At 37.6% G+C, this 19,434-nt stretch overlaps 1 protein-coding gene across 2 annotated transcripts in view; it reads right to left on the reverse strand.

Annotated features, from left to right (window-relative positions):
• Pals2 (protein associated with LIN7 2, MAGUK family member) overlaps positions 1 to 19,434 on the reverse strand; it is a 106,247-nt gene that overhangs the window by 51,495 nt on the left and 35,318 nt on the right. Inside the window, exons 1-2 of one of the 2 annotated variants that reach the window (XM_038318362.2) lie at positions 3,637 to 3,655; positions 2,067 to 2,185 (exon numbers count right to left, since the gene is read on the reverse strand). In XM_038318362.2, the coding sequence (XP_038174290.1) occupies positions 2,067 to 2,183 (117 nt within the window). In that variant the 5' untranslated portion in view covers positions 2,184 to 2,185; positions 3,637 to 3,655. Of the gene's footprint in view, positions 1 to 2,066; positions 2,186 to 3,636; positions 3,656 to 19,434 lie in introns of those variants that run through there. The other variant, XM_038318365.2, reaches the window with a different exon arrangement.

The raw sequence follows: 19,434 nt of genomic DNA on the forward strand, positions 1-19,434 counted from the left end.
CTTTTCTGCTCATTAGTCACATAATCCCGCCTCTCAGCATGTCTAGCTTCTTCTTCAATTTCTTGTTGCAATAAGGGAAGTGAATTGTTGTGACTTACTGAGAAGCAGATGTTCCTCCCTCACTGCAAATTCTTTATGCTGCAAGAGTATTTAACTATCACTGCTTTTATTTACTAAAAATCTGCTTGAATGTTGGTTATCATTGATCAACTCTGTTTTTGTTCATCTTTTGTGTACCTATGTTGTGTGTATGTAAGAGAGAGAGACTAGAGGGGGACAGACAAGGGAGAACAAGCACACAATGAATGTGTGTGAGTACAGGTATGTACACCCACTATCCCACAGAGAAAGCGAAGAGACCAACTTGGGTATCAGTCCTGCCTTTCACCTTATTTAAAACAAAGTCTCTTTGTTTCTTTTTTGCTGCTTCTTAAACACACACCACCACCACCACTGACACTGCTGCTGCGCCAAGCTTTAGGTGGGTTTGGAAGACTTGAATTCAGGTATTCACACTTACACAGCACTTTACCCTCTGAATTATCTGCCCAGCCTTTATTTTTAATCAAAAAGAGTACAGTTGCTCCTTATGTTTTCCAAAGTAAATCAACCATTTCAACTTCTAAGAATGGTAATCTGGTGACTTTCTGAAGGTCCATCATAGGTGGTACAAACCAATCCATTTTCCACTCACAGAACTTATTGGGAATAAATACACATAAATACCGTCACTCTGCATTAAAATAAATAGAGCACATAACTTAAAAGGCAAGGTTAGAATACCTGTCCTAACTCTTAGTCCTATTATTTACTCTAGTGTATTTTAAAGGCCTTAGGAAACTATAAGCATACTAAAATGCCTTACATGTTGTTAAGATGTCTAAATCCACAATAAAAGCCTTAAATTAAACATGAGAACAGGGACAAAAGTGATTCACAGACAATAAAAAGTGACAATCAACAGTATAAGGGAAGAGTAAAACAACTGTACCAATAAGAGGCCACGGTGACCTCTTTTAGTATGGGCTTAAATAGCTCCTGTTGACTTCAGCAGGTCCTGAAGCTGTGGCTCACACAGTAAGTTGTTAAGGGACAGAACAAGAAGTCAGAATGGGAAGGTAAATAATATCTTGTATATTATAAAAATACAGCAAAAATAAATATGTAAGTTATGAAAACTATTTTTACCACATGACCTCATCATATGAGTAACTGTGATGAATGAGCCACATTAATTCATATTTACTAATGGAAAAGGTGAAAGGGTTTTCTGAAGCCTTAGAACACAACGAAAGACAATAAACAAACAAAAGACCCCACACAGGTAAGATTAGCATTCTAGCAGTCAATGCAAAACAAAAAGGAGGGGGTGGATCTATGAAAGAGAGGCTGGAGGACCATCAGAATGGCTTTCCAGAAGCAAAACCACCTGGAACAACTTCTAAGGTAAGAGCCAGCAGGGAATGAAACAGGCAATAAATACACTGAGCTTCCTTGATATTCAAAAACAGTATTATTAAGAAACTGCAATTAAAATAAAACAGAACTACAAATATGGCTGTAAAAAGGTGTGTACTAATAAATGAGTTAATAAAGTTTGCTCCAGAGTTGATTAAGAAAACACCTCTAAAATATTAGGGTTATGGGAAAAAAATCTAAAATTTCAAAAACAAAATAAAAATAACTAAATAAAAGTGATTAAAAATTTAAATGATAAACAGGCATAAGTTACACTGTAAAAGAAAAAAACAACACCTTGCTGGTAGAAAGTGAAGACAGAACCAAAATCCCTTTCGCAGGCTCCAGCTCAACTCTGTTCTCATGAATTGTCTAGCTTTAAGGTACTGGATCAAAAGCTAAAAGTCATCCTATTTTCTAAGGGCAGAATAAAAAAAGCAAGAAAACCTTATCTTTGCATACATTAATATTTCATTATGTGACATGTGTTATTTGCTAACTATTCAGAAAGATGTACCCCCTAAATTCCATAACAGTGATCACTGAAAAGACTTCCATAAAAACAATTTTCAAAGTCCTTCAGTAATCTTATGAATGAACTAGTATACCTTAGCAAGTGATTTCACAATAGGATTCTCCATAATCCCCTTGAGAAAAATCAGGTCTATTTCTTCTGCTCCTGTAGATGAGGGCAGCTCCGTAAGGTTTTCTAAAACTTGCTGCATTTCTGATGAGATAAAAGCCAGATAAGAATTAGTGAATACATAAATAAAGGAATACTCAAACTCCAGACCATTATAGAATAAGAGTGCAAATTAAAAAATTAACAAAACTCTTCTGAAAAATCCTGTTTAAGAAAATAAATTGTTTTACATTAATTACTGTTCCATGAACTGGATGAATGTTTATATACAGTTTTGATTTTATAAGACTACACTTAATACACACAAAACTCATTTGCTTTTTTCTCAAATTTGAAGATACTAAACAAGAGGAAATAAAAATTTGAAGACTTATAGAAAGTATAGAGATAAAATAACACACACACAGAAAATTCCCATAAGTCCAAATCAGATCACTGGTAAATTCCACCAAACATCTAAAAACATAATTAAAACTAAAACTTGACAAATTTTTCAAATAATATAAGCACTTTCTTCTTTGTATGGGAGTGGGGGATGAGGGAATTGAGAGAGGTTTTCATTATGTAGCTCTAGATGGCCTGGAACTCAAGAAATCCACCTCCCTCTGCATCACTATGCTAGGCAAAAACACTTTTGCCAATTTATTCTGTGAAATCAGGTACTTTGGTTCCAAGCCTAGACAAATATAACTCTTAAGAAAATTACAGCTAATATCCCTTAGAAATATACATGACAGGTAAGACACTAGCCATGTAAACTAGAAACATATAGAAAGGATTATACATAAATGCCAAATATAAATTATCCCAGGAATGAAACATATGAAAGTCAATCAATATACTAGAAAAGAACCCAAGGACATTTCAAACAGATACTCAAAGTGTTTGATAAAATCTAAAACATTGCATGTGAAAACAAAATACTTTCAAATCCCTCTCTTCCTCCTAAAAGCATTAACAAAGCTTATAAAATAAATTCCTCACCAAGCTAAGACTGGGCATTCATAAAGAATAATAAGTTTCCATGTATTTATTTGGGAGTTGGGTGGTGGGCCCCAAAGAGCAATAAGTAATAAAAAACATCTACACTTTTCCACTCCCTAGCAGGACCTATTTCAGATTTGTTAATCATCTCTCCTAATCAGATCTGTTAACAGGTTTTTGTTTTGTTCAGGGAGACTTGCTACTCAAGCCTTCTTTCCTTGCTATTTTCTAACTTTTTTTCCGACCTGGAAGTCACTATGTAGACCAGGTTGGCCTCAAACTCACAGAGATCCACCTAGATCTAGGTAGAAAAATAAAGAAGACTACACACCTTGGACCATTTTTAAGGTCCTCATACATTGCTACTGTTTTTGATCATATGGAATATTAGAACACTAATAAAAGTACCAATCTCCCAGATTTTAAAGGGGGAATCCCTGCCCCCTCAATTTGAAAGCTCAAATTTTATTTTTATTATTCCTTTTATTTTTGAGATCATAATTACATCTTGATAGTATAAAAGCTATTTATCATCCTTAACTTTTACTTACCCTGTGTTTTCTTTTTTCTCTCCCTTTTCCTCATTTCTTTTCTTTCTGAGTCAAGGTCTTACTACGCAGAACTGACTGGCCTTAAACTCACTATGCAGATCTGGATGGTCTTGACTTTTTGTTTCTGCTCCCTGAGTACAGAAATACAGACCTGTGACACCAGCTTAGCTTTTAACTTGATGAATTTTTTAAACATAAGATATAAAATAATTTAATTTTTTTAAAAAAATATGAAATATGGTTTCTCTGTGTAGCGCTGGCTGTCCTGGAACTCACTCTGTAGACCAGACTGGCCTCAAACTCATAGAGATCCACCTGCTTCTGCCTCCCAAGTACTGGGATTAAGTATGTGTGTGACCATGGCCAGCTACTTGATGAATATCTAATAAAAGTGTAATACATACCTCTTTTCAGCTACATTCTAAAGACACACAAACAGATAGAGGAAGTGTGAGAACAATTAACAAAGGGTAACAGTGGACTGACGCCAACTGACAAGGGATTCTGTTCTTTCCAATATTACAGACAACAGAGTCTGAACTGTTTCTTACAGATGTGTCTTGTGCTATTTTACGGTTTTGGACAGAAACAGGGGTGGGTTTTGATTTTTCATCATTTTAGTCCTCTCATGCCCAAACTTCCAATAAAGTACTTTCATGTTTTAAAACAAAACAAACTCTAACAGAAGAGAGAGAACACTCCAAAGTAAAGTATGAATTAAATTAGACATAGTTAACAACAGGAGAATGCTAGTGTGTGTGCAAGTGCTTCCTGTATGAAATAAGCTCTGCTATGGGGAGCCTTGAGAAGCTGGGCCAGAAAGAGGGAGGGCCAGGCACCAGCGAAGCAAGGAGGTGTCCCCGATTTACTCAGATTCCAGGAAGAAAGGAAAGTCCCAGAGTTCAGAAGAATCTATCTGAACATTCCAATCCTCCATAATTCCTGAAGGAGATACATCTTAATCAGGTGTAGAAAATGAAACTTTTATCTGAATGAGAGAAAAGTTAGTACTTAATCTAGTCCTCCAGTCTCAAATATGAACAAATCAAGAACTAGCATTTAGGAAATCCACATCGATGAACAAGAGGCATCAAATTCAACAAACATAAGCTCTAAACTTCAAAGAGCCACTGAGATGGGGTGGGGAAGGGGTGGAAGGAGGAGGAGGAAATAGAAAAAGACAGGGAGCTGGGGCCTGAATCAAAAATTCAACAAAATAAAGCTGAGGGAAAATCTTAAAAAGAGCAAAGGGGTTGCAAATGTAGCTCGGGAGTAGAGTGCTTGTCTAAAGGCATTTATGGCCTGGGTTTGATTCCTACCAAAAGAGGTAAGAGAAAACAGAAGGGGAGGGTGGAGGGAAGGAGACAGAAAATATGAGAAAACAGAAAACCACTGTGAATCAATTAAGTCTTCAATGGGACAAAGGGGTCTGAAGGGAGGGCCAAAAAATAATCAGTAGATGTTAAAAAGAAAAAAAAAAACAGCAACAAATTCTTTAAAAGAAAAACAGCTGGGCAGTGGTGGCGCATGCAAGCCTTTAATCCCAGCACTTGGGAGGCAGAGGGACAGCTAGGGTTGTTGCACAGAGAGAATCCTGTCAAAAAAAAAAAAAAAAAAAAAAAAAAAGAAAGAAAGAAAGAAAGAAAGAAAGAAAGGAGGGAGAGAGGGAGGGAGGGAAAAGGAAAAGAAAAAACCACGGAAACATTTTGACTGTCACAAAAATGGAAAATCAGAAGCGGAAAGGGTGAGTGAATAAAAGAAGAAATAGAAATCAGGAAATCAGTTACATCACAATTAAAAATGCTAATAAATAGCTATTTCATTATAAATTTTCTGAGTGGCTATATATCAAATCAACAGAGAAAATCAGTACTCTCCCTAAATAGTAGTAACAGCCATTTAAAGGTAAAATAAGATGTTCAGAAATGATTAAATCATAAAATTATACTATATATGTCATTTCAAATATATTGAGAACAATTTCTATAGTAAGAATCACTAATATAAAAAGATGCCAGTTCTTTAAAAATGAAACATTATAAAAATCCAATAGAATTTTTAACTTAAAAGATTTACCTGAAATAGAAAACACAGAAAAGTAGCTAATACATCTTTAGAAGCATAAATATATGGGGTTTCCCAAGCTGTCAACCACAAAACACTAGAAAGTGTGCAGCCCTGTCACAGCAATATTTAAATTAAGTACCCAAATGAAATTCAGCACACACACACAAAAAATACAGAACGTAGCAGAATGATTACTTAACTTTATCACTGTGTCTATTCCCTTCATGATTCCCTCTAGAATACCAGCAAATTATTAATAAGAGTTCAAAAGAAAAGATGAAGAAGAATGGCTGAGGAGAAAACATCAGTCCCACATAAATATAAGCTTGAAAGTGGTAGAAGCAGAAAACTCAGACAAAGGAACAAGCCAATGATGCCTCCTCTGGCATTATTTCTAGAATCTACACATCTTTCCCCTCTGCCTGGCAATGAGTCTTAGCTGTAATAGCATCTTGCCCAGACTGTCACTGCAGTCTGTCTATAACTGCTAGCTTCCCCTCACTGTTACAAACACCTGAGACAAGCGATTTCACGGAGAAAACTGCTATTCGGCTCACAGTTTCATACAGGACCAATTGCCCCATTGCTTTGGGCCTGTAATGGCATACCATAGCAGAAGCCTATTGCAGTGCAGAGCTGTTTACCTCAAAGCCAAGACAAGAGAGAAAGGGACCAAGGTATCAGAACTCCTTTTGAGGGCATGCCCTCAATAAAAATCTCCCATGAGGCCCTACTTCTTAAAGGTTTTGCCACCACCCAATAGCACCATGGGGTGGGAACTTTTGAGGGGCATTCCATATCCAAACCATGGCAATGACCCAAAAGGAAGTAATTAAAATGTAAATTTTAAAGCTTTTAAGCCTTTTAATACATTGCTGGATTCAAGCTACACCAACCTTTGTAGCCTTGACACAAAATCTCCTGTTTGCCAACATTTATAGACAACCACCTTTGTACAACTAATTCACACACATCTTTCAGAAGCAAAATTTCAACCTCACTGGTTGCTCCAATTAGGATTTTTCTTAATATACATATATTCATAGTACTCTGCAATTTTCACAAATCCATGTAATTATATGTGATTTTGTTCAAAGCACAGTTTCTTGTCAAATTCTGAGAAATGCAGAAACCCTACCTATCTTGCTCCTATCTGAATCCCAAAGAACTAGGATGCAGTTTGGTACATTTAAAGTTCTCAATGATGCATTTTCAGTCATAAAAAAATGGAGCATTTCAATGCATCTTAACAACCACTTTCCAAACTATGTATTTATTCCCATGAATTATTTCACAAGGTAGACAGAATTGGTGTGTTTAACTGTTCGTATTACTGAAGTGGAATAGAGAACAGTAATATTTTCTACTGTTATACTTCCAGGCATTCTAGAACACCATGTAAAGCAATTTTAATAAAGTGAATAACAACTACCTATATTCTTTGCTACAAGTTTCACAATAGCACTTTACAAAAGTGTTTCTATTCAGTTTAAAGCTGTAAGTTATCAAGTGAACTAGTTAAGTATACAGTTAGGACTAGATTACTATTTAATATTTAAAATACTTTTGTTATCATATTTGATGCAATGTTCACATTCATTTAATTCAAGAAACTGATTTCCCAAATAAAAATATAACTTAAGTATTAAATCAAGACGTTAAAATTATTTATATTTTAAACATAAAACAATCACATATCTGATACCTGATGCTTAATTTACAAAATCAGTAAAATGCCACATTAAAAATCACTACATATTTGGAAAAATGTTAAGAAAGTACCAAAAGTCATTTAGATAATTATCCTGTGCTTGTAACAGAGCAGCAAAATTTTTATGAAATACAATTCCAAGAAAAAGCATAACAAAAGAATCCAATGAAATAGGGATGCTTCCTTAAAGATCAGATTTTGGAAAAATACTGATCACTGTTGGGGGCTAGGTAGGGCCAAAGGTCCTGTGTGTGTAACAAGGAATGCAATGCTTTAGTTCCCTGCAGGGGCATGAATGTCAAGGCCAGCAATAGTCTGCCATCAGAGCTCCAGGGGGCCTAAGGCCAGGGCTTTGAACTTGACATTTTCTCTGTAAAGCTGTGGTCAAATGTTCCAGACACTGAGATATAAAATGCTTTGCCTACTACAGGGACTCAGGCTCCTGAAATTCTGCCGTTTGATGTTCTTTACTGATTTGTCTTCTGCTTTCCCATTTGAAGGGTATATAAGGAGCTATCATACTAATAAACTGGCTGGCTGGGGGTAGCAGCCCTTGTAGCCCCCCTGACCTCGGCTGTTGACTGCTTATTTTTCTCATTCCCTAAAAGAAAAACATTTTATAAAATGACAATATACCGTCAAGATCCATACCCTGGGATTCCTATTTAATTACAATGAAGCAAAGAAGAAAACAAATTTAAACGTGCACAGTATATTTCACCCTTTATTCAGCACTTTCTATACAACTGGATGAAGGAAACAGACACCATTTCTCCTCTAAAAATTCAACTTAGAGAAGTATGTGTGTGATAGGCAGGGATTTAAGGGAACAGTACTGCATAATGGCTAAGAGCCTCTACTCTGCCACTTGACTAGCCCTGAAAACTTGGTAGGCAACTTAGCCTTCCCAAGCCGGTTTCTTTTATGTTAAGCAGGCAGTGCCGGAAGGCTGCCAAGCTAAATGAAACATGAAAGTGCTCCACGGTATCTTATGGTCCTTGTAAAACCAGTGCCAGGGAGGCAGAGACAGGAGCGTTTCTGGGGCTTGCTGGCCAATTAGCCCAGCTTATTTTACAAATTCACAGTTCACTGAAAGATTCCATCACACAAACAGATGGATGATTCCTCAGGAATGACTCCTGAGTGAACTTTGACTTCTAGATGTGTATTGTTCTCACACCCACAGGAAAAAAATTAAAAGAAAGAAAACAAATCTAAAGCACAGTAATTTATTTACAAGGTTTCTGCAACTTTATAAAGAAAATCATCTTTTTTTTAATTTTAAGTATCCCTATGCTGCTGATTAATTCAGAAAGAGCACACTGCCATGTTTTTTATTGAACCTATCAATGCTCCCTCATAAACCAATTGCTTTGTAACAGACTAGTGTAACTTTCTGGCACTTCTTTTTAAAGACATAGTTTCATGAAGTCTAGGTTGACCTTGAATTTCTGAGCTTCCTGCCTCCACCTCAAATTCTGAGATTACATACAAATGCCACCAACCCTAGCTTCAATCTCAGTTCTTAGAAACAATTTCCAGGACATGCCATGCTTCCAGAAAGATGTCCTCTCAAACAGAAAGAAGTAGATTTTATAAGAAGAATTATTAAATCAGTAAGTTCTAGCCAGACACAATGACACATGTCAGTAATTCTAGCACTTGGAAGACTAAGTTAAGAAAATCCTGAGGTCAGCATAGGCAATACGGTGATTTCTACGCCAGCCTCTGTTACTTAGTACAACACTGAAGCAGAAACATCACCGCCAACCACCATCACCCTGCCTATGACAAACAACACACAATAAAATGTTTTATTTTGAATGACTAAAAGCATTAAAATGTGAAATAAGGGGCCCAAAATGTAAAGGTAGAATTTAAACTCACTTTGAATACCTTCAAGCCTTCTGCGATCTACTATAAATATTTTGTTCTTAAAGAAAAATTCACACTTTTCCCTAAAGAGAGACAAAGATGAGGCAATCACACAAAGTCTCCACAGTATAAATCTCACGGCTGTCAACAAGCTTCCTGATTCTACAGAATCATCAATCTGTTCTGTTTAATTTCTTACTAACTTGGTTTTGTGTGTGAAGATCCTGACATATTTTCACAGATTTCTTCCTGAATGTAAGTGCCTTGCTCTACTGTGAAAAGGAGTTCTTAAAATTTTAGTTTTGATTAATCTTGTATGCAGAAATCTTAATTCTTTTACTGGCATTAACAGTTTGTCGAGATTGAGTTGGATTTTTTACACATACTAGGATGTAATAGTTATCATCTACAAGTAAGAACAACTAAGTAACTTTGTAGAAAAATCTGAATGGGGATTTACTTTCTCTTCAAGACACTAGAATAATTTTCTTCCTTATAATAGTTTAACAAATTTGTGTTCATTTAGGGAATCCATTAAATTTTATTGGCACAAAACTTTTTTCATTATCTATAAATAAAATCTTGTAGATCAACCGAGTGTGGAAATATTTAGATAGCACCATTTATAATTTTCATCATTTAACTATTCTAGTCAGATTTACCAATATTGTTTATCTTCGTAATCATTTTACCTCATAGACAGATATGGTCAATCACTATTCTTTATATAAGAACAACATTATAGGTCATTAACTGTAGCAAAAATTAATAATATTCACAATTAAGTGGATAAAGATTATAAAAAACCTCATGTGAGTTCAAGTCAATTCTGCCAGCAATAAATTATGAACAGCTGTTTTAAGTGGCTGCTTGAAACTGTGGACAGATGCTCTTTCAGGTACCTCTCTAAATCTATATAACACCACATCTATGCTTCTATATGTGCATCTGCCATGCCTGAGGTACAGCATCACTGTATACTTTCCTATGTCCTCCAGGTCTGAAGTAGCAACACATAAACTTCATCTTCAGTAAGATTTACTGTATGAATGTGTTTCCTGAGCCTATGTATTATGTACCACGTGAATGCCTGCTGTCTGCGAGGTCAGAAGACAGCCTCAGATCCTTGGATTTGAGAGCTATGAATGGTTATGAGCCACCACTTATTTATCTAAGTGCTGGGAACTCATTCCTGTGTAAGGGCAATGAGTGCTCTTAACCACTGGGTCAGCCATCTCTTCAGGTTCCTATATGTCACTTTAATAGAGCTGTTTAAGAGTTTAATTGGCATGTATAAAGAAACAATACCTTTATGTGTAGATTATCTAATACACTATTTAACTTATTTATATGAAACATTTAGGTTATTTCCAACTATTTTTTTTATTATGATTATTGTATAGTTTTATGGGTATGTCTATAGCTTAAATTTCTGGACATGGAATTTCTCTATCAGTGACTATTTTTATCAATATAGCTATAAATTAGCATTTTAAGAAGTAATACTAATTTACAATATGCTTTTTAGTCATTTATTTTTTAAGGTTCTTTGAAATTTAAGTGTAACTACATATAAAAAGTATATACTCTGATATATATGTTATGTATATTTTCAATACTATAAGCATTAAGATAATAAAAAAAATTCATCTCTTTCAGAAGAACCAGAAGTACCCCTTTGTGATCCTTCTTGCCTTTGACCCCTTACATCTCTTTCCCCACTGTATAAAGCATCCACTGCTTTATACTAGACAAGTTTGCTGACTTTAGAATTCTGATAAATTCCAGCACTCAACAATGAATGTTCCCCACCAATTGTAAGGATTCAAAGCCTACCGTATTTCTAATAAGATTTACCTAATGACTACATTGTTTTTATCTAAGTAGATCTATTAAATGATTTAGATCTTCTAGCCCCTCACTTATTACTGCTCAGTATTCCACATGCTTTATTAAAGCCCCTGGCTCTTAATGTACATCTGATGACATTCGTGTACCTCTCCAGTAGTTGTTTCATAAAGGTGGTTGATATGTCACGTGGTACAGTTATGAATGTTATCCTGTATAAGATATCCCTTTTCATTTTTTCTTCCTTCCTTCCCTCCTTTTTTTCTTGTGTATTGGGGGGGGGGGGCGGGGGGGAAGGAAGAGCTGATTTTTGTCTTAAACAGTCTCGTAACCTGAAAATCTACCCAAGGATAGTCTTCCACAGCTGACTCCTCAGGCTCTGTCTGCGTGCTGAGAACACAGGTGGATGCCGCCATGCCCAGCTCCTCCTTTTTCATTCCTAATGCTCAGGAACTCGGTGTTTTACTTGGCCAAGAATCAGTGTCCTGCACTTGTTCTTTACCTCGATTTGCTTGACCCCTTTTGCTAGCCCTTTACTTTTAACCATTCCAGAAAATTTTGTTTTAGATAAGCTCTATTAGATAAAACATATTTTATATAGTAAGAGTTTTCTTATTTCTTTAAAATATTTCTTTAAAAAGACTAATCTCATCCAGATCTACAATTATGATTGTTGTGTTCTGTGATATTTGATATAGTTTCTTCTATGAGATGCACGTTCTTGCTTGTTAAAGTTGTTTGTATTTAGGAGTCTGTAACTATTTTCTAGTATTTGCTATATAGCTCTATAATAGACCTTCCCACATGATGGAGGAGGGTCATCTGTCTATGTGTTACTTTCATTGGTTAATAAAGAAACTGCCTTGGCCCTTTGATAGGACAGAAAATTAGGTAGGCGGAGTAAACAGAACAGAATTCTGGGAGGAAGAAGGCAGTGAGGCAGACACCATGATTCTTTGACCCGAGATGAATGTAGGCTAGAATCTTTCCCGGTAAGCCACCACCTCATGGTGCTACACAGATTATTAGAAATGGGTTAATCAAGATATGAGAGTTAGCCAAGAAGAGGCTGAAACTAATGGGCCAAGCAGTGTTTAAAAGAATACAATTTGTGTATTATTATTTCCGGGGCTAAGCTAGCCATGCGGGAGCCGGGCAGGATGAAAAGCAGGCCTGCCTGCAACTCTGGGGCACAAACCCACGACCCTGAGATTAAGAGTCTCATGCTCGCCTCATCACTACAGATTGGCACCCAACATGATGGAATAAATCCACTTAAAAACCTGAGAGGGCTTATAAAGGGAGAGAGAGTTTAACACAGCTTTTTGCTAGGACGTGCCATAGAGAGATTTCCTGTTTCAGCAATAGCAGCAGAAAAAAAGCTGCATCATTTTAAAATGCGGCTTCCTGGGTTGTGCCGCCAGTGTGAACTCGGGCCTTAAAGCACTTTAATGGCTTTTATGAGACTGGATGGTTGTGTGCCCCCTTGGGTTTGGGAAGAAAGTACTCTGAGACCATGCCAATGGCTCAGCGCTCCCCACCTGCACCTGGGCAGACTGTGGGATCAGGCTTAGGCAGACGGGAGAGCATGGCTGGCGGATTCCCTCAGCCATACATAGAGATGTTTCCAGGCTGCGCAGTGCTGTGCGCGTCAGATTTGGCTGTAACTTGGATGAAAAGAGTTTCTGTGCAGCACGCTGAGTGCGGCTCCTACCTGGCTGCCCCAGAGTAGTAGAAAATGGTACATCCTCCACTTCGAAATTGGAGAGAGGTGGAGCCAACATCCAGAGCAGCCCACTGCTCTGCAGCTCAGAGGCACCAGCAGCTCCGCCATGTTGGACTGGGCATGGCATGCCCACAGTACCTGTTTTTGACCTAGGAAGGTCACAGCTTAGATTCTTAAGTGCTTAGCGATTTAAAGGCACAAATCAAAAATGTTCCTGGACAGTAAAAAAAATTACAGATTCACAATAGGACAGATTCAGACATAAAAGACCTTTAGATGGGTCACAGTGTTGGATGAGTGTACGTAGGCTTGGGAGAGAGAAAAAAAAGAATATAGAGAATAAAATTAATGCCTTAAAAAGGGTAAAGTCTTTAAAGAGACAGAGTACAGATAGTTATAGATTAAAAGAAGTGAAGAAAAATAAGCCATGTAAAAATGGATTATGTATTTTATTGTGTTTTCTTTAAAATTTTTGACTGTGAAGGAGCTAAGTATAGAGAGACATTCCATTATATGGGCTGCTAAGCTAAACCAGAATGGATATCGTAAGGTTATTATGATTTCAGAATTTGGGTCTAAGGATATGATGCTTTGGAGAGGGTCTTCTTTTGTTTTCACAGAGGATGAGACCCTGTGGATTGCTTCTATACCAGTATGGTATGGTAGACCACGTCCTCCTGAAAGGTTGCTGTGAACACCCTCAAAAAATTACTTCACTCAACTGCCGACTGAGATGAATCTGGCAAACAGGTTATACCATGAAAGACCTAAATAACAGCGCCACCCCCTACAGCAGGAAGAAGTTTGGAGAGAAATAACTATGCCCATATTCCCAAATATTGTTTATAAATGTTCTTTTACATTTAAAGGGGGATATGATATAGATATGATTAATTTGCATTGGTATAGATTTTAAGGTCAATTTTGTTATATGTATATGTATTTCTGATATTGATTAAGGTATTGTGATTGTGTAGTTCATTTAAAAATGTAATGTATAATTTGGAAATATAGGTTGTTAATGGATAATCATCAATAATAGTCAAGCTTGTAGTCATGTTAGATTTTCTAGATATACAGATATATTTCAGTTAAATAGGCATTCTTCATATCTTTCAAAGACTACAGAATATGGAATTTTAAATGTTTTAATAACTTGGGGCTTTTCATGACAATGAGACACGTCTGCTCCTGGCAGCACCAGCTACTTCAAGAGGAAGATGGGCATCGAAGAGGCTACTTATGGAGTTTGTTAGCCATTTGGGCAAGAAACTGCTCTTGCCTGAACTGTTGCAGAAACTGGACACAAAGAACCCTGCAGAGAGAGGACTGCTGAACTTGCCTAAAGGTGAGATGGTCTTTTGGGGGTTCCTGACTCATGAGTCTGTGAGACATTCTGCAGGACACAGAAAAAAGTGACTGAACTGTCTTTGAATTTTCCTGCTTCGTAGAAAAGTCTGCTGGATACTATGGACCTGTAGGCCGAAGATGGATGCCCCAACGGTACAGAGGAACTTTGGGTGACTGTCCAGGCATCGAAATGTCTCTGTCATTTCTAGAGTTTGGAAGTTGCTTATTTCTTGTTTACTTACGTAGTATTATATCCTTCTGGAGTCTTTGATGGAGTTGAAGAATAAAGAAATAGTTATAGTTTTCCTTAGTTATGATAAAAGATAAAATAGATATAAATATTGTAACTGTAATTCTTGCTTGGTAACTGTTTTGTTATATGTAATTTTATTATGTTAAAGTTAAAGCCTTTCTTTTTTGTTTAAATAGAAAAAGGGGAAATGATGGAGGAGGGTCATCTGGCTATGTGTTACTTTCATTGGTTAATAAAGAAACTGCCTTGGCCCTTTGATAGGACAAAAAATTAGGTAGGCGGGGTAAACAGAACAGAATTCTGGGAGGAAGAAGGCAGTGAGGCAGACACCATGATTCTTCGACCCAAGATGAATGTAGGCTAGAATCTTTCCTGGTAAGCCACCACCTCATGGTGCTACACAGATTATTAGAAATCTAATTAATTATTAGAAATTAATATTAATCAAGATGTGAAAGTTAGCCAGTAAGAGGCTGGAACTAATGGGCCAGGCAGTGTTTAAGTGAATACAGTTTTCGTGTAATTATTTTGGGTAAAGCTATCCAGTGGCCAGGAGCTGGGTGGCAGGATGCAGCCCGCTGCTCCTTCAACACCCACATAGCGCTTTTACTTTTATGTTTTTTTAACTGTTTACTGTATTTGTTACTAGAACCTTTAAAAAACAATTTTTAACACCAATCCATACAATAAGTTCTTATTTTCCCCCGACTCTTTTATTATTGTTTTATTATTTCCCACTTACTTGTCATGTTTATTTATACTCCTGCTTATGAATTTAAATTGTATTTCTGCCAAGTAAATACCAAAGATTAGCAATGGTGTAAGTTTAGCATGATAAAAAATAAGTTCTTCAAAATGTTCATAATGCCATTCAGATCCATACCATGAATTGCCACCCACTAGTCAATGCAGAACTTGAGTAGTCGCCCACCAATAGACAGCATCTTATAAAATGTGTACAATTAACTTCCCAGGGTCTCTTCCAGATCTCCTCTCTTCCTATTTGTCAAGCAAAATGGTAGAGCTTTGTTCATTTCACTGTGACATATAATTTCTACAACCAGATTCATGTCCAAGTTTGAGGAGTGAGACAACACAGAAAAACAAAATTAAATGGGATTTGACCAATCCTCTTAGGAACAGTTTCTCCAAATGAAGAGGAAAGTCCCTTCTTTCCTTTTTAGTTTTAAGCTTTAGTGATTATATAACCACATCAAGACTGCTGCCAAAGGATTCCTGAGGAATGAGGAACAAGATATCAAAAAAGGAGGTAGAGAGGATAGAGACTAGGAATGGGAAGAAGTGGCGAAGGGAGGGAAAAGATGGGAGGGATAGAAGAAGGGAGGGAAGGAGGCATAGAGAGATATTCTTGAATTCCTGCTGAAGGTTAGAATAAAACCCATCAGTTACTTTTACAAAGCTATAACAAAAATCCCTGGGGAAAATAATTTAATGGGAAGAATTATTTTTATTTGTGGTCTAAGAGGGTTAGGACTACAGTTGCATATGGCAGAAGAGATGTACCTCATGGTGAACAGGAGAGAGAGAGAGAGAGAGAGAGAGAGAGAGAGAGAGAGAGAGAGAGAGAGAGAGAGAGAGAGAGAGAGAGAGAGAGAGAGAGAGAGAGAGAGAGAGAGAGAGAGAGAGAGAGAGAGAGAGAGAGAGAGAGACTAGAAAGGAGTAGAGACCAGGAACAACCCTCAAAAACAGCCCCCTCCTCAACTTTCTCTAGCTAGAGCAAACCTTCTAAAGTTTACACTACATTTTAAAAAAACCACCAACAAGGGACCAAGCTTTCAAAAGCATAAGTCTAGCGGAGCAAGCCACATAGCCATCTCATAATGCAAAAATACATTTAGTTTATCACCAACCATCCCCCAAAGTCTTGACAATTCAAACAATGCTAAAATGTTTGTTCAAAATCTCTTTTGGGACTCAAGACAAGCAATTGTGAGCCTCTATAAAAAACATTCCCATTCAAATAATGGAGAATGGGAATAGAGCTAGGAATGATCAGACCAAAGCAAGACTAAAGCCCAGAAGAAAAACTCTTCCTGTAACCTATGTCCAGCATCATACATGAGCTCTAAGGGGTGTGAGAGGCCCTGCCTCTATGGCTTTGCTGCTTGCAGTCCACACTGCCTCTCTTCTGGGCTGGTGCCACTTGTTACATGAGGCATGTATCAGAAGGTTCATGTTTCAGCATCTCAAATATCTTGAGAATTCCACTGCAGTTTAAGACTTCATCTCCACAACTTCACATACTGCCCTCTCAGGCTGCCTGAAGAATTCCAACTCTCCTACACACTGCCTGGCCTACCAGATCTTCCTTTGAAATCTGGATGAAATCCTCCTGGAACTCTTGTAGAATGCACAAAGTAAAAACCTAGAATCATGTGGCAGACAGTGTCAAGGTTTACTGTCAGCCTGTGCAGTAGCTGGGCAGCTAAGCCCACAAAAGCACTTCCTTTCCCAGGTGGCTCTGACCAAGCCAGAGCAGTTAGAGCTTTCTTCTCAGCTTTTGAAACCTTTACACCTTACTCATTTAAGGGATAGAATCTGGTCAATTGCTGAGAAACATCTAGGCTTATTTCAAACATTGTTCAATTTCTTAACTTCTTTTAAGTGCTTCAGAAATGATGACTTCTTAGCTCCAACTTTACACTGGTTTTTCTGTCAAACCTGAAAGGTATTCAGGTCTTTGAGCCTGCTTTAATTCTCACCATAAGCATGGCAAAAGAAACCAGAAATCACAGGCATCATCACAGACTGCTACATTGTCCTGAAAATTTCAAGTTTTAATTAGTCTATTATTCACTTTTAAATCCATCCCCAATAAAAATCCTAGAGCATGGACAAATACAGACAAGTTATTTGTTTCAGGAAGTAACATGAATGGGTTCTAGTCCAGGTCTTGGTAGAGTCCTCGTTACCACAATCTTATGGGTCAGCCTTTCTGATCTGTGTTGTTATCTGCACTCTGGCTTCTGAGCTTCGCCCAGAATTGCCTGCTATATTCAGATTATACAGCATTCTAGACTATCTCTAAACTCTGCATTCCTCCCATAAACCAATTCTAAAGGAATAAGAACTTTATGACACCACAACCGAAATTCTCCAGTACTAATTTCCTGTGTGTACCTTCAGAAACTTAGCTGTGACTAAAGGAGGGAACGGTCTCTGGAAGGGATCACTGATTTGGTCTTACAGTTTCAGAGCATCCAGTTAGTCTGTGGACCTCACTCCTTTGCTCTGAAGTAAGGCTCATCATTAAAGCAGCAGGAACATGTGGAGGAGTCTGTTCATCTCAAAGCAGAAAGAATGCAGAGACACTCAAAGGATTAAAGATGAGGCATATCCTTCAAAGGCATGCTCTCCAGTTACCTATTACTTCCAACCATACCCTACCCTTCTAAAGAATCCAGCACCTCCCAAAATAGTGCCTCCAGATAGGGATCATAGCTTCAACACAGGAGCCTGTAAAGGGATAGTCTATATTAAAATCCTCCGTTTTTCTTTTTCATTTTTTAATTAACATTTTTTAATACAATCTTTTCTCATTTTACATAGCTATCCCCGTTCCCATTCCCTCCCTTCCTATCGCCCTACCCTATCCCCATCCATCCATTCCTCAGAAAGAGTAAGATTTCCCATGGGAAGTCAAAAAAGCCTGACACTTCATCTTGAGGCAAGATCAAGGCCCTCTCCCCTTTATCTAGGCTGAGCAAGGTATTCTTCCAAAGAGAATGTGCTCCTATACACCAGTTCAAGAACTAGGGATAAATCCTGGTCCCCACTACCAGTGGCCCCACAGACTGCCCAAATCTCACAACTGTCCCCCATATTAAGTGGGCCTATCAAAAATGGGGTACAGATCTAAACAGAAAATTCTCAACAAAAAAATTGCAAATAGCCAAAATACACTTAAGGAATTTTGCTCAACATCCTTAACCATCAGGGAAATTCAAATCAAAACAAGTCTGAGATACCATATTACACTAGTGAAAATGGCTAAGATCAAAAACAGAAATGACAGTTTATGCTGGAGACGATGTGAGTTAAAGGGAATTCTCCTGCACTGCTGGTGGGAGTACAAACTGGTACAGCCACTTTGGAAGTAAGTTTGGCGGTTTCTCAGAAAATTGGGAATCAATCTACCTCAAGACCCAGCAACACTACTCTTGGGCATATACCCAAAGGATGCATACTCATACCACAAGGACATTTGCTCAATGTGTTCATAGCAGCATTACTCCTAACAGCCAGAACCTGGAAACAACTTAGATGTCCCTCAAACAAAGAATGGATAAAAAAAAAGTGGTATATTTACAAAATGGAATACTACTCAGTGGTAAAAAAAAACAAAAACAAAAACAAAAACAAAAAAAATCTTGAAATTCGAGTGCAATCAGATAGAACTAGGAAAAACCATCCTGAGTGAGGTAACCCAGACCCAGATAGACAAACAAGGTATGTACTCACTCATAAGTGGATGTTAGATGTAAAGCAAACAATCCCAGAGAAGCTAAGTAACAAGGAGAACCCTAAGAGAGACATACATGGAAACCCCCCTCCCAGAAGAAAGAGACAAGATCTCCTGGAAAAATTGGGAGTGTGAGTGTTGGGGGGAGGAGAGGTGAGGGTGGAAGGGGAGGGGAGAAGAAGAGGGAGGAGGAGAACCTTCCTTGCTTTTCAAATCAGAGCTTAAGCGTTCTCTTCAGGCATGATTTTGAGTTGTTCTGAGTTCAGGGAAGGAATGCCAATCCCACTTCCCCGCAAAGGTAAACAGTTCAAGGCAGCACTGACTTAGCGCCACTTTCCAGTTATCTTCTCCATCTGCAAACTTACTTTACAGAGTCTGCAAACAGTTGTGCCATGGATTCTGTCCTGGTTTTTTATGTGAAAAAGACAGGGTCTGCTGTGCTTCTTTTTTCTTAAAAGAACCCCTTGTGAGTTCCTTAACCAAAA

This window comes from Arvicola amphibius, chromosome 2, assembly GCF_903992535.2.
Source record: "Arvicola amphibius chromosome 2, mArvAmp1.2, whole genome shotgun sequence".
Classification (NCBI taxonomy): domain Eukaryota; kingdom Metazoa; phylum Chordata; class Mammalia; order Rodentia; family Cricetidae; genus Arvicola; species Arvicola amphibius.